General features: G+C 43.7%; 1 protein-coding gene across 1 annotated transcript; it reads left to right on the top strand.

The window, feature by feature from the left end:
• The first annotated feature begins 950 nt into the window (after positions 1-950).
• On the top strand, positions 951-10,061 carry LOC109876980 (ewing's tumor-associated antigen 1). Its single transcript, XM_020469308.2, has 6 exons — positions 951-1,273; positions 2,787-2,918; positions 3,227-3,291; positions 3,673-3,782; positions 4,018-5,624; positions 6,610-10,061. The coding sequence occupies exons 1-6, from the start codon at positions 1,096-1,098 to the stop codon at positions 6,732-6,734; spliced, it is 2,217 nt and encodes a 738-aa protein (XP_020324897.2). The 5' UTR covers positions 951-1,095; the 3' UTR covers positions 6,735-10,061.
• The last annotated feature ends 3,877 nt before the right edge of the window (positions 10,062-13,938 follow it).

Below are 13,938 nucleotides of genomic sequence, written 5' to 3'. Positions count from 1 at the left end.
TACACCTGTTGTATTCAGCATTTCACTGTAAGGTCTACTACACCTGTTGTATTCAGCATTTCACTGTAAGGTCTACTACACCTGTTGTATTCAGCATTTCACTGTGAGGTCTACTACACCTGTTGTATTCAGCATTTCACTGTGAGGTCTACTACACCTGTTGTATTCGGCATTTCACTGTTAGGTCTACTACACCTGTTGTATTCGGCATTTCACTGTAAGGTCTACTACACCTGTTGTATTCAGCATTTCACTGTAAGGTCTACTACACCTGTTGTATTCAGCATTTCACTGTACGGTCTACTACACCTGTTGTATTCAGCATTTCACTGTAAGGTCTACTACACCTGTTGTATTCAGCATTTCACTGTAAGGTCTACTACACCTGTTGTATTCAGCATTTCACTGTACGGTCTACTACACCTGTTGTATTCAGCATTTCACTGTAAGGTCTACTACACCTGTTGTATTCAGCATTTCACTGTAAGGTCTACTACACCTGTTGTATTCAGCATTTCACTGTAAGGTCTACTACACCTGTTGTATTCAGCATTTCACTGTAAGGTCTACTACACCTGTTGTATTCAGCATTTTACTGTAAGGTCTACTACACCTGTTGTATTCAGCATTTCACTGTAAGGTCTACTACACCTGTTGTATTCGGTGGACGTGACAAATACACTTTGATTTGATGTATTTAATATATATATGCACTATTGCAAATAAACTTCAAAAACGTCCTGATAAACAAAGCCCGTGTTCTAACATATATCAGCATCACTTGTAAATACAACTAGTAAACATCCTAGTTGCCATAACTCTTATTTGACAAAAAAAGTGAGTGAAATCGAAAAACTGATCTCAGTTCAGTGTCTGGGGGCAACTTCACTTTTGCAGAGGGAGCGGGTAAGGCGCTATTAACCAATCAGGTTTATGCGTTTTGGCGTGACGTCACAACATCATGGCGGCGTACGTGCTGAACAAAAACACCGCACACTTTTACCCACGAAGATAAGCAATCGGATAATGACAAACGATTACATTTGCGTTTAAATGGTCAAGTCAAATGATGAACAAGAAAACTGACGGCGAAATATGCCAAATCCAAGAAAGCACGACCATAACACTGGCTCAAATGACTTAAGTGAAATCTGGAGTCATGGTTCCACATTTTCACAAAAAAGGTTGAGAACAAACAAATCGCGTAAAAGTCAGAAACTGACTCCCCAATCTTCACCTTCTGTCAGGAAGTCACCACATACTCGGTCTAAAGGTAAGATGGTTGCTAAAAGTGCACGGGAATGGTATTGCTAACAACATCTAGACTCAATAGCTAACTATGGCAAACGTTCGTGTAGGTTGCAGGATAAACAGCTCTAACGTTAATTAGCTGGGCATAGACGTAGCTAGAAAGGGCCACGTTCAGTTGCCAAACGTTCTTCAACGTTGCAGATAGAAATGCAATGTATAGAGCTGATGTGATTCCTCGTTCTATTTCTATGTGAACGTTCCAAAACGTTGGTTTTGTTTATTAGGATCCCCATTAGCTTTTTAATTTGAACCTTTAACTACAGTAAATGCAGCAGCTACTCTTCCTGAGTAAGTACAAATAAATTACAAAGTACAAAACAGTTATAGACAAAGGCATTATATACAAATATAAAACATAATAAGAGTTATATATTAGAAAGACACAGAGACAACAAAAATACTATTTACACACTATTAATATTTACACACTATTCATGTATACATATTCATATTCTTATATACAGTTAGATGAGATTTTGGGCCTCCCGAGTGGTGCAGCAGTCTAAGGCACTGCATCTCAGTGCTAGAGGCGTCACTATAGACCCTGGTTCCATTCCAGGCTCTATCACAGCAGTCTAAGGCACTGCATCTTCAGTGCTAGAGGCGTCACTACAGGTTCGATTCCAGGCTGTATCACAACCAGCCGTGATTGGGAGTTCCATAAGGCAGCACACAGTTGGCCCAGCGTCATTAGGGTTTGGCCGGGGTCGGCCGTCATTGTAAATAATAATTTGTTCTTAAATTGACTTGCCTTGTTAAATAAAAAAATATGTATATATATATATATCTTCAGAAAGAGGAGAGGTGCTGTGATAGCTTTAAAAAATATATTTTTAAATAACCTAAACAGACTTTTTCCCTGAGTAACCTCTGGTGACAGAGCATTCCACCATGACATGGCTCTATACATTACTGAGTAACCTCTAGTGACAGAGCATTCCACCATGACATGACTCTATACATTACTGAGTAACCTCTAGTGACAGAGCATTCCACCATGACATGGCTCTATACATTACTGAGTAACCTCTAGTGACAGAGCATTCCACCATGACATGGCTCTATACATTACTGAGTAACCTCTAGTGACAGAGCATTCCACCATGACATGGCTCTATACATTACTGAGTAACCTCTAGTGACAGAGCATTCCACCATGACATGGCTCTATACATTACTGAGTAACCTCTGGTGACAGAGCATTCCACCATGACATGGCTCTATACATTACTGAGTAACCTCTAGTGACAGAGCATTCCACCATGACATGGCTCTATACATTACTGAGTAACCTCTGGTGACAGAGCATTCCACCATGACATGACTCCATGCATAACTGAACAATGCATTAGCCCCTAGTCCCACACGCGCTGATGCTCTCCCTATTGTACTCATGCGTGACCAGGTAGACCCCATTTTGTTGTTCGCCTATTTAGTATGTCTAGTGACCTTACAGTTTGTCTCGTTCCCATCAGATCTGGAGACCCCCAAACGACGAGCGAGGGGCAGATACACGGGCTTAAACAACACTGCTGATTCCCCCGGGGATGGAGATATTTTACAAGACATCATATGGGACCCGGCATCACCTACTCCTGCTAGAAGTGGTACGTTGTTAAGTCACTTGATGAGCAAAATGCGGATTTAGCTTTAACATTAGCATAACGTTGTCCTTCATTCCTCCTCTTCCTCGTTCTCCTCACACCTATCAGACCATCACGAGTCATCCTCGATCCACCCATCTTTTTGTTCTTCTTCTCAAAGCCAGTTGATAGGTCATGTGTTTCATTCCTCCACAGAGCCTACACACAGGCTACTCACAGTTTCCCCTAGTGACCTTTGTGCCCAAAGGGATTGTGGTTACTATGTATATGTGCCATCAGAAGTCCTAACTGTTGCTGTCCTTATTCTCCAGGCGAAGGGCCCGGCAACACCAGAGTTGTTGAGATATCAGACATTGTCAATCGGATCGCCCCTAAGGTCAGTATATAAAACATGTTCACCGTGTCACTGAGGGCCATTGAAAGATGGGCGTATAGGCCGTCATTGTAAATAGGAATTTGTTCTTAACTAACTTGCCTAGTTACATAAGATAAATGAATAGATGCTGGCACCCTGCAGCACCGACGTGTTTTTGAATCATGTGTTACTGTGGATATAAAGGCCTCGTTATATTAAAATGTAAAAGACTGCATTCTACTGTGTTGATTTGTTTCAGTGGATGCAAAGAGACATTCTAAATCTGGTTCTTCTTGAAGCACTGGAGGTGAAAGCCACATCCCTGGCTTGAATGTACCCCCAGAGCTTTAGGTTGGTCACAGCACACAAACCAGCTGTTGTAAACCATGTCTTCTTCTCCAGGATGCCCAGCATGTCTCTGTGGATAGTCCTCTGCTCCAGTGGATTGGGGACAGTGCTGTCCCATGTACCCCAGAGGTACGCCCGCCCAAAGCAAGGAAGAAATCCACTCGGTGAGTGAACTTGTACAAATCACTTGTGTTGTCAGGTTGAAAACATTTTATTTGACATGTAAGGCTTATTTCTCCTCCAATAGTTTTGTCTTTTCCAGTAGTTCTCTTGATCAGATCATTCTTGTGTTCAGATATTTTGATAGTGCTTATACTAGCTTCTTCAAAGGTTCCTCAATATATTCATTATGCCTTCCTTGTTCATTCATCCACTCACTTCATCCTCTCCTCTCTACAGGAAAAGCTCAGTGGAGGACTTGATGCAGCTGGCCAGGCAGTTTGACATCAACATGCACCAGCAGGACCGAGAGAAGAGGAGTGCTGAACACACAAACAATACCATAAACAACAACCGCTCCGGGGAGGAACCCAAGTGCCCGACGATGTCATCATCAGCCCAGCAGGTAGAGGCGGAGCTTAACGCTCTGTTCGACGGGCCGACACAGCGAGTCACCGGACGGCTCAGCCAAGGGTCGACCGCCTCCACCTGTTCTCAGGAGGTCAAGGTTCAAGTTGGGGTCAGCCATCTCACTGCCGATGACCTCGTCAAAGAGTCGGAGGTCAAGCCTGGCGGGGGAAGCACGTCTGGTTCATCGGCTCGTACTGGTAAAGAGGAAGTAGGACAGTGGAACGCCACGACGACTGTGGCGAAAGACGAGGACTTTGACTGGGAGGATGATGACCTTCTCAATGACCCTATCGTGTTGGAGATGACCCAGAATCCCGAGGGGCTGAAAACGCTGTCCCCCAAACCCAGCAGCTCACTGACTCTGAGCACTGACAGAGACCACACACAGCTGCTGACAGATACAGAGAAGACCCTACCACCCTCCTCTACTACCTCTAATCCTATCAGCGTGCCCTCTCACTCTGTCTGGGAGGGGACAAGCATACACCTTCAACCCTCAAACAGAGGTGGCCTCACTGGGCCATGTCCTAAACCCAAGCCCACCAGCAGAAGCACTTTCCTGCTGGAGCCCAACCTTTGTTTCCAGGTGAATATGGCTCCGACAACCAAAGAAGCCCTCAGACCGTTACTCACTGATGGAGAGGTCCAGCCTGAGAGACCCAGGCCCGGCGTGTCTGCGGCTGTGGGGAGTAGGGGCTACAGTAGAGACTCTGCAGAAGGGAAGGCTGATGGGGTGAGCACAGCCACAACTCCAACCTCACGTGGAGCCACAGCCCCAGACTCCGCTTTCAAAGACCTCTCAGAGGAGGACCTCCAGTTCCTGTTTGACTCTGAGTCGCTTTGGAACGACGATGAAGGTGACGATGACGAACTGCTGTATCAGGTGTGTGACGACGTGGAAAGGATCTCCAACAGTCAGCCCCTGTCCGAGGATGCCTCCGTAACCACGGATACCACTGAGGTCCGCCTCCAAGAGAGCAAACCGAAAGCTCCTCCATCCGCCCCTCTGGCTGCAACGAGAGAGGGGACTGTGACTATGGATACGGCTGTAGGTGGTCCTAGCAGTAAACAGTCAACCACCTGCACGTCTGGCCGCTCCAACTCAGCACCAGGAGATGGGAGCAGCACCCCTGTGCACTTTCAGAGATGGAACATTCCAGCGAAAGCAGGAAATGTTTGGGTCGGACATCATACAGTCACGTCCCAGAGCCATCCAGGCAGTGGGGAGGGTCTGGGCAAGTTTACCCAGCTGAAGGGTGCTCCAGGCTGGGGAACATTTGGCCTAGGATCCCTTGGAGTTAGAACCTTCCAAGCGGAGAACTCAAAGTCGGTCATGCCACGGACCATGTCGGCAAGAACCCTCCCAAACTCAAATTCCCATCATGCGTCATCGTTCAAGAGACATCTGTCGGACTCGGTCGCCATCGGCAACAAAGGTGAGCTTTTCACCCCATAAAAAGGCAAAACAATAATTCACCACAGTTTAGCTCTAGTATTATGCTGACTCTTAGAGCCCTGACCCAACAGAGCCCTGACCCAACAGAGCCCTGACCCAACAGAGCCCTGACCCAACAGAGCCCTGACTCTTAGAGCCCTGACTCTTAGAGCCCTGACCCAACAGAGCCCTGACCCAACAGAGCCCTGACCCAACAGAGCCCTGACCCAACAGACATCTATTTACCTCCTAATATCTCAGAGCCCTGGCCCAACAGCCATCTATTTACCTCCTAACATCACAGAGCCCTGGCCCAACAGAGCCCTGACTCAACAGACATCTATTTACCTTCTAACATCTTAGAGCCCTGACCCAACAGAGCCCTTGACCCAACCTAAGAGGTAAATAGATGTCTGTTGAGTCAGGGCTCTGAGAGGTTAGGAGGTAAATAGAAGGCTGTTGAGTCAGGGCTCTGAGAGGTTAGGAGGTAAATAGATGGCTGTTGGGTCAGGGCTCTGTTGAGTCAGGGCTCTAAGAGGTTAGGAGGTAAATAGATGTCTGTTGAGTCAGGGCTCTGTTGAGTCAGGGCTCTGAGAGGTTAGGAGGTAAATAGATGGCTGTTGAGTCAGGGCTCTGAGAGGTTAGGAGGTAAATAGATGGCTGTTGAGTCAGGGCTCTGAGAGGTTTGGAGGTAAATAGATGGCTGTTGGGTCAGGGCTCTGTTGAGTCAGGGCTCTGAGAGGTTAGGAGGTAAATAGATGGCTGTTGGGTCAGGGCTCTGTTGAGTCAGGGCTCTGTTGAGTCAGGGCTCTGAGAGGTTTGGAGGTAAATGGCTGAGTAAATCTGTTACCTTTTTGTGCATAAAAATTGCTACACTAATTGTCTGTGCTTTTTGTCCGTCAGCCACTGTAGACACATTCTGTCTTTATCAGCTTTTCAATTGCAGTCCGAGTCCTATTTCCATGTCATCTGATTTGTTTTCTCAGTGTTTGTCAACAGTCAGCTGACGGGGAGATGCACGGAGGAGGAGATTGAGAGGAAGAAGCAGGAGGCCATAGCCAGAAGAAGGACCAGAGAAACCTCCCTAAAAGCAGGGGGACTTCCTCTGTGACTCAACAATGGGACACTAGATTAATACACAGTGAACCAGAATACCTGTAGAATAGCTATGCTATGCTAGGTAGGTACCCTAAACATTTATCACTGTTTGTTCACAGAACACTGTCGGTGCTTACTAGAACGGTTTTGCCTTACGGAGCTGTACTGCTTGAGACACACACACACACACACACACACACACACACACACACACACACACACACACACACACACACACACACACACTTGAGAGCTGCTGCACTGTTTTAGTTGCTTATATTCTCACTGTTGTTCTTTCTGGAGGTCACTGAGAAGTTGAGTAGAATATACAACAGCAACACTGTATCAGGAGTCACAGCAAACGGTTGTCTTGTAAATGCCTTTACAGCACCTCAAAGGGAGATTTGGGTCACTTTTTATTGTTGTTGTTGTTGTTTACACGTCTGTTGACATTCCAAGTAGATAATGAGTCATCTTGATGAGCAATGTGGAGATCTTGTTCTACTGTCTTCCAATAGTATCTTTCAGATAAACTATAGGTCCACAACTCACCTTGTTGCTGCAACATTATAGTACATTATCTTTACACTGCATGTGGTATATTAGTACCTTGTGTTCTGCACCTTACCCAGAAATGAGAATAACTCCAACACTAAGCAGGTTTCCGTCCAAACTTTTTATGTGAGTCGGGAAAGAAAATGTCACCACAGACCTGATGGAAACGGCAAGTTTGTCAGTGAACTTGTCCAAATGTCGACAAAACAATATACGCTAGGCAAGATGGGATATGAGATGGGTGGTACAAGTCTAAAGTGATGATGCTCCTTTCCATTCAATATCAAGGGCTTTATTCTGGTGACATGATGATGCTCCTTACCATTCAATATCAAGGGCTTTATTCTGGGGACATGATGATGCTCCTTTCCATTCAATATCAAGAGCTTTATTCTGGTGACATGATGATGGTCCTTTCCATTCAATATCAAGGGCTTTATTCTGGTGACATGATGATGCTCCTTACCATTCAATATCAAGGGCTTTATTCTGGTGACATGATGATGCTCCTTACCATTCAATATCAAGGGCTTTATTCTGGTGACATGATGCTCCTTTCCATTCAATATCAAGGGCTTTATTCTGGTGACATGATGATGCTCCTTACCATTCAATATCAAGGGCTTTATTCTGGTGACATGATGATGCTCCTTTCCATTCAATATCAAGAGCTTTATTCTGGTGACATGATGATGCTCCTTTCCATTCAATATCAAGGGCTTTATTCTGGTGACATGATGATGCTCCTTTCCATTCAATATCAAGGGCTTTATTCTGGTGACATGATGATGCTCCTTTCCATTCAATATCAAGAGCTTTATTCTGGTGACATGATGATGCTCCTTACCATTCAATATCAAGGGCTTTATTCTGGTGACATGATGATGCTCCTTTCCATTCAATATCAAGAGCTTTATTCTGGTGACATGATGATGCTCCTTTCCATTCAATATCAAGGGCTTTATTCTGGTGACATGATGATGCTCCTTACCATTCAATATCAAGGGCTTTATTCTGGTGACATGATGATGCTCCTTTCCATTCAATATCAAGGGCTTTATTCTGGTGACATGATGCTCCTTTCCATTCAATATCAAGGGCTTTATTCTGGTGACATGATGATGCTCCTTTCCATTAAATATCAAGGGCTTTATTCTGGTGACATGATGACGCTCCTTTCCATTCAATATCAAGAGCTTTATTCTGGTGACATGATGATGCTCCTTACCATTCAATATCAAGGGCTTTATTCTGGTGACATGATGATGCTCCTTACCATTCAATATCATCAAGGGCTTTATTCTGGTGACATGATGATGCTCCTTTCCATTCAATATCAAGGGCTTTATTCTGGTGACATGATGATGCTCCTTTCCATTCAATATCAAGGGCTTTATTCTGGTGACATGATGATGCTCCTTTCCATTCAATATCAAGAGCTTTATTCTGGTGACATGATGATGCTCCTTACCATTCAATATCAAGGGCTTTATTCTGGTGACATGATGATGCTCCTTTCCATTCAATATCAAGAGCTTTATTCTGGTGACATGATGATGCTCCTTTCCATTCAATATCAAGGGCTTTATTCTGGTGACATGATGCTCCTTACCATTCAATATCAAGGGCTTTATTCTGGTGACATGATGATGCTCCTTTCCATTCAATATCAAGGGCTTTATTCTGGTGACATGATGCTCCTTTCCATTCAATATCAAGGGCTTTATTCTGGTGACATGATGATGCTCCTTTCCATTAAATATCAAGGGCTTTATTCTGGTGACATGATGACGCTCCTTTCCATTCAATATCAAGAGCTTTATTCTGGTGACATGATGATGCTCCTTACCATTCAATATCAAGGGCTTTATTCTGGTGACATGATGATGCTCCTTACCATTCAATATCATCAAGGGCTTTATTCTGGTGACATGATGATGCTCCTTTCCATTCAATATCAAGGGCTTTATTCTGGTGACATGATGCTCCTTTCCATTCAATATCAAGGGCTTTATTCTGGTGACATGATGACGCTCCTTACCATTCAATATCAAGGGCTTTATTCTAGTGACATGATGATGCTCCTTTCCATTCAATATCAAGGGCTTTATTCTGGTGACATGATGATGCTCCTTTCCATTCAATATCAAGAGCTTTATTCTGGTGACATGATGATGCTCCTTACCATTCAATATCAAGAGCTTTATTCTGGTGACATGATGATCGATGCTTTGCTGCCGTTTGCCCATAATAATCTCCCATCAGATTTGTTTTTAGTGTCTTTTATGTACCAGAGATGACCAGTTATACCTAAAAGAAAAACGACTGTGTTGACCAAAACCACCTGGCATATACTGTTTCATCAAAATGTTCATTCAGATTCTGTAATCAAAGATGATCAAAGTAGTGTGTTTAGAGACTGCAGCTCGGCTGTGAATCAAGACGGTGTGATGTTATGTTGAAGAACTTTTACGACTTTATTAAAACCCAATGTGTTAGAAAATAAAGTTGATTTTCCTTTCATTTTTACTTGAATATGTCACTACTGACGAGATTAGACTTTTTCACCATCTTGTTTTTTAAATGTGAAAATGTATGCATTTTATTTTTCTTTGCGTTGTCATAGTTACCTTGTTTTTTGTTTTCTTTTCTTATGGTGGTCCATATTTGCACAGGTCACAGTGGTATGAACAGAAAGACCACAGTATCATGCCACTTATGCAATATTACTAGATGGTGTTATTCATTCTGAGTCAAAACCACCATTAAACTATCATCAAAACCATGCTACCTTTCCTCTCAGATTCATTCCAACTCCCGTGTGGCTCTTCCCACCAGCCTCCACTGGTGTGTCTGTCATCATTCATTAAATAAGACATATGGCAATGAGCAAATTTTGTAAGTTTCACATTCAACTACAAGTCAGACGTTGTGAACAGCTAATCTCTCTGGACGATATTAGAAAATTGAGGGATTAAATTCATATTGAATCTAATTTGTCTTCCACACCTGCCGTATTGTGTGTGGTACAGTGTGTGTCTTTGTACTCCCTTGAGAATTCACCAGTGTACTTCTGATGGGAGCCCCCCCAGCCATTTCTGATGACAGCCCCCCCCAGCCATTTCTGATGGGACCCCCCCCCCCCAGCCATTTCTGATGAGAGCCCCCCAGCCATTTCTGATGAGAGCCCCACCCCCAGCCATTTCTGATGAGAGCCCCCTCCAGCCATTTCTGATGAGAGGTCCCCCCCCCCCCCCCCCCCCAGCCATTTCTGATGAGAGCCCCCCCAGCCATTTCTGATGGGAGCCATTTTGTGCCTGCCAGAGTAGAGCTCTCAGGTAGAACACACCTGTGTGGGTGGGTGTGCCCACAGGGAACTTGTGTGTGTGTGTGTGTGTGTGTGTGTGTGTGTGTGTGTGTGGCACATTGACAGTAAATCTAAATGGCAGGACAGTTTGGCGCGGGCATAAAGGTGGCTTTATGACTATGATTATAGTTATGATGATGACTACCATTTATTTCAACTATCTGATGAAACCTGCAAGGCCAACAGGTGTTGAGGCCAACAATATCCCACCTGCTGATGGATTGGTGGATTTCTGTAATAGTGAACACTGTGTGTCCACACCACAAGGTCTGCTTTGTGGGAACAGAATGATTGTATTGCTGTTAGTCTGGCGTGAGACAGTAATGGCTGCCCATCATGTTGCCATGGTAATGGTTTAAATAATTTTTTAATGTACCTGTTTAGTGTACATCTACTGGATGTGTTTAGTTTGTTAACAATACATTTGTGGAGTGGTTGAACAACTAGTTTTAGTGACTCCAACCTATGTTGGATGTAAACCTCTGTGTATGTAAACCTCTGACTTCAACAGTACATTTAAACATTATAGTTTTGGCAAGTCGGTTAGGGCATCTACTTTGTGCATGACGCAAGTAATTTTTCCAACAATTGTTTACAGATTATTTCACTTATAATTCACTGCATCACAATTCCAGTGGGTCAGAAGTTTACACACTAAGTTGACTGTGCCTTTAAACAGCTTGGACAATTCCAGAAAATGATGTCATGGCTTTAGAAGATTCTGATAGGCAAATTTATTTATTTATTTTATTTTACCTTTATTTAACCAGGTAGGCAAGTTGAGAACAAGTTCTCATTTACAATTGCGACCTGGCCAAGATAAAGCAAAGCAGTTCGACAGATAAAACGACACAGAGTTACACATGGAGTAAAAACAAACATACAGTCAATAATGCAGTATAAACAAGTCTATATACAATTGACATCATTTGAGTCAGTTGGAGGTGTACCTGTGGATGTATTTCAAGGCCCCCCTTCAAACTCAGTGCCTCTTTGCTTGACATCATGGGAAAATCAAAAGAAATCAGCCAAGACCTCAGAAAATAAATTGCAGACCTCCACAAGTCTGGTTCATCCTTGGGAAAAATTTCCAAACGCCTGAAGGTAAAACGTTCATCTGTACAAACAATAGTACGCAAGTATAAACACCATGGGACCACGCAGCCATCATACCGCTCAGTAAGGAGAGAACTCTCCTAGAGATGAACGTACTTTGGTGCGAAAAGTGCTAATCAATCTCAGAACAACAGCAAAAGACCTTGTGAAGATGCTGGAGGAAACAGGTACAAAAGTATCAATATCCACAGTAAAACTAGTCCTATATCGACATAACCTGAAAGGCCGCTCAGCAAGGAAGAAGCCACTGCTCCAAAACCGGCATAAAAAAGCCAGACTACGGTTTGCAACTGCACATGGGGACAAAGATCGTACCTTTAGGAGAAATGTCCTCTGGTCTGATGAAACAAAAATAGAACTGTTTGGCCATAATGACCATCGTTATGTTTTGAGGAAAAAGGGGGAGGCCATCCCAACCGTGAAGCACGGGGGTGGCAACATCATGTTGTGGGGGTGCTTTGCTGCAGGAGTGACTGGTGCACTTCACAAAATAGATGGTATCATGAGGTGGGAAAATAACATGGATATATTGAAGCAACATCTCAAGACATCAGTCAGGAAGTTAAAGTTTGGTTGCAAATTAGTCTTCCAAATGGACAATGACCCCAAGCTTACTTCCAAAGTTGTGGCAAAATGGCCTAAGTACAACAAAGTCAAGGTATTGGAGTGGCCATCACAAAGCCCTGACCTCCAATCCTCAGAAAATGTGTGGGCAGAACTGAAAAAGCGTGTGCGACCATGGAGGCCTTCTAACCTGACTCAGTTACACCAACTCTGTCAGGAGGAATGGGCCAAAATTCACCCAATTTATTGTGGGAACCTTGTGGAAGGCCACCCAAAACGTTTGACCCAAGTTTAAAAAATGTAAAGGCAATGCTACCAAATACTAATGGAGTGTATGTAAACGTCTGACCCACTGGGAATGTGATGAAATAAATAAAAGCTGAAATTAATCATTCTCTCTACTATTATTCTGACATTTCACATACATGCTTAAGGTAAAGTGGCTGACCTTAGACAGATCATTTATACCATGATTAAATGTCAGGAATTGTGAAAAACTGAGTTTAAATGTATTTGGTGAAGGTGTATGTAAACGTCTGACTTCAACTGTATATATATGTTTTTAGACTTTGGATCACTTAGTTTGTATCTATTGAAGTACTGATTGAAGTACAGGACTGGTAAACTAGGGATTGTAGGCTACTTCCTTTATACAGAACAGAAACAAAAGGTAAATGTAGTCATCTATTTATTCACAGTGGTACAGAAGGAGGGAGGAAGACCAGTGGACATTCGTTGGACCCCCCCCCCCCCCCCCCCCTTCTTCACATGGAAGATACAAACAAAACCAGATGAAACTAACAATGAATTTCATCTCCATATTCTTCTCCATTGTGAACTCTAACATCCTCTCTGTCTCTGTCAGAGTATTCCTCAAAAGCAGTTGGTTGCTGAGAAAAGTCAGGTTCTCTACTCTACTCTGTATTGCAGTGTTCAACCGTGACCTTTTACCCCACACGGTTTCAGGTTCAGGGGAAGAAGCTCATGTCAGAGACACGATGGACATCTATTTTTCTGAAAGGTATTTGAGTGTTCAAGGGCTCCCGAGTGGCGCAGCGGTCTCAGTGCAAGAGGTGTCTCCTACAGTCCCTGTTTTGAATCCATCTAGAAGAAAAAGAAACGCACACCTATTTAGGCGAGGTGCTGGCTAGCGGAGGAGACAACTAGAAAATAAAAGAGAGCTGCACGCTTAATTACCAACGTTTCGACAGCCAAGCTGTCTTCATCCAGGCTGTTTCACATCCAACCGTGATTGGGAGTCCCGTAGGGCGGCGCACAGCGTCGTCCTGGTTACGGTTTGGCCGGGGTAGGCTATCATTGTAAAAAAATAATTTGTTCTGTTTGTTTGTTCTAACTTGTTCTGACTTGCCTAGTTAAATAAATAAAAAATACATTTGGGGATTTGACTTTCTCCACAGACTGATCCACTTCACTCACAACTGTACCTCCGTCCCAGGTCATATGGATCGTTCTACCCTTTCTCCACAGACTGATCCACTTCACTCACAACTGTACCTCCGTCCCAGGTCATATGGATCGTTCTACCCTTTCTCCACAGACTGATCCACTTCACTCACAACTGTACCTCCGTCCCAGGTCATATGGATCGTTCTAC

This window comes from Oncorhynchus kisutch, unplaced genomic scaffold (assembly GCF_002021735.2).
Source record: "Oncorhynchus kisutch isolate 150728-3 unplaced genomic scaffold, Okis_V2 scaffold4086, whole genome shotgun sequence".
NCBI lineage: Eukaryota > Metazoa > Chordata > Actinopteri > Salmoniformes > Salmonidae > Oncorhynchus > Oncorhynchus kisutch.
Note: the sequence above shows the minus strand (reverse complement) of the source record. Positions and strands in the feature narration are given on the sequence as shown.

Bases quoted from the DNA above. Each gene is read 5' to 3' on its own strand.
- LOC109876980 (XM_020469308.2), top strand. From the start codon at position 1,096: ATGCCAAATCCAAGAAAGCACGACCATAACACTGGCTCAAATGACTTA. The intron at 3,292-3,672 runs GTCAGTATATAA...CTTCTTCTCCAG, and splicing joins TCAATCGGATCGCCCCTAAG to GATGCCCAGCATGTCTCTGT. The intron at 5,625-6,609 runs GTGAGCTTTTCA...TTGTTTTCTCAG, and splicing joins GGTCGCCATCGGCAACAAAG to TGTTTGTCAACAGTCAGCTG.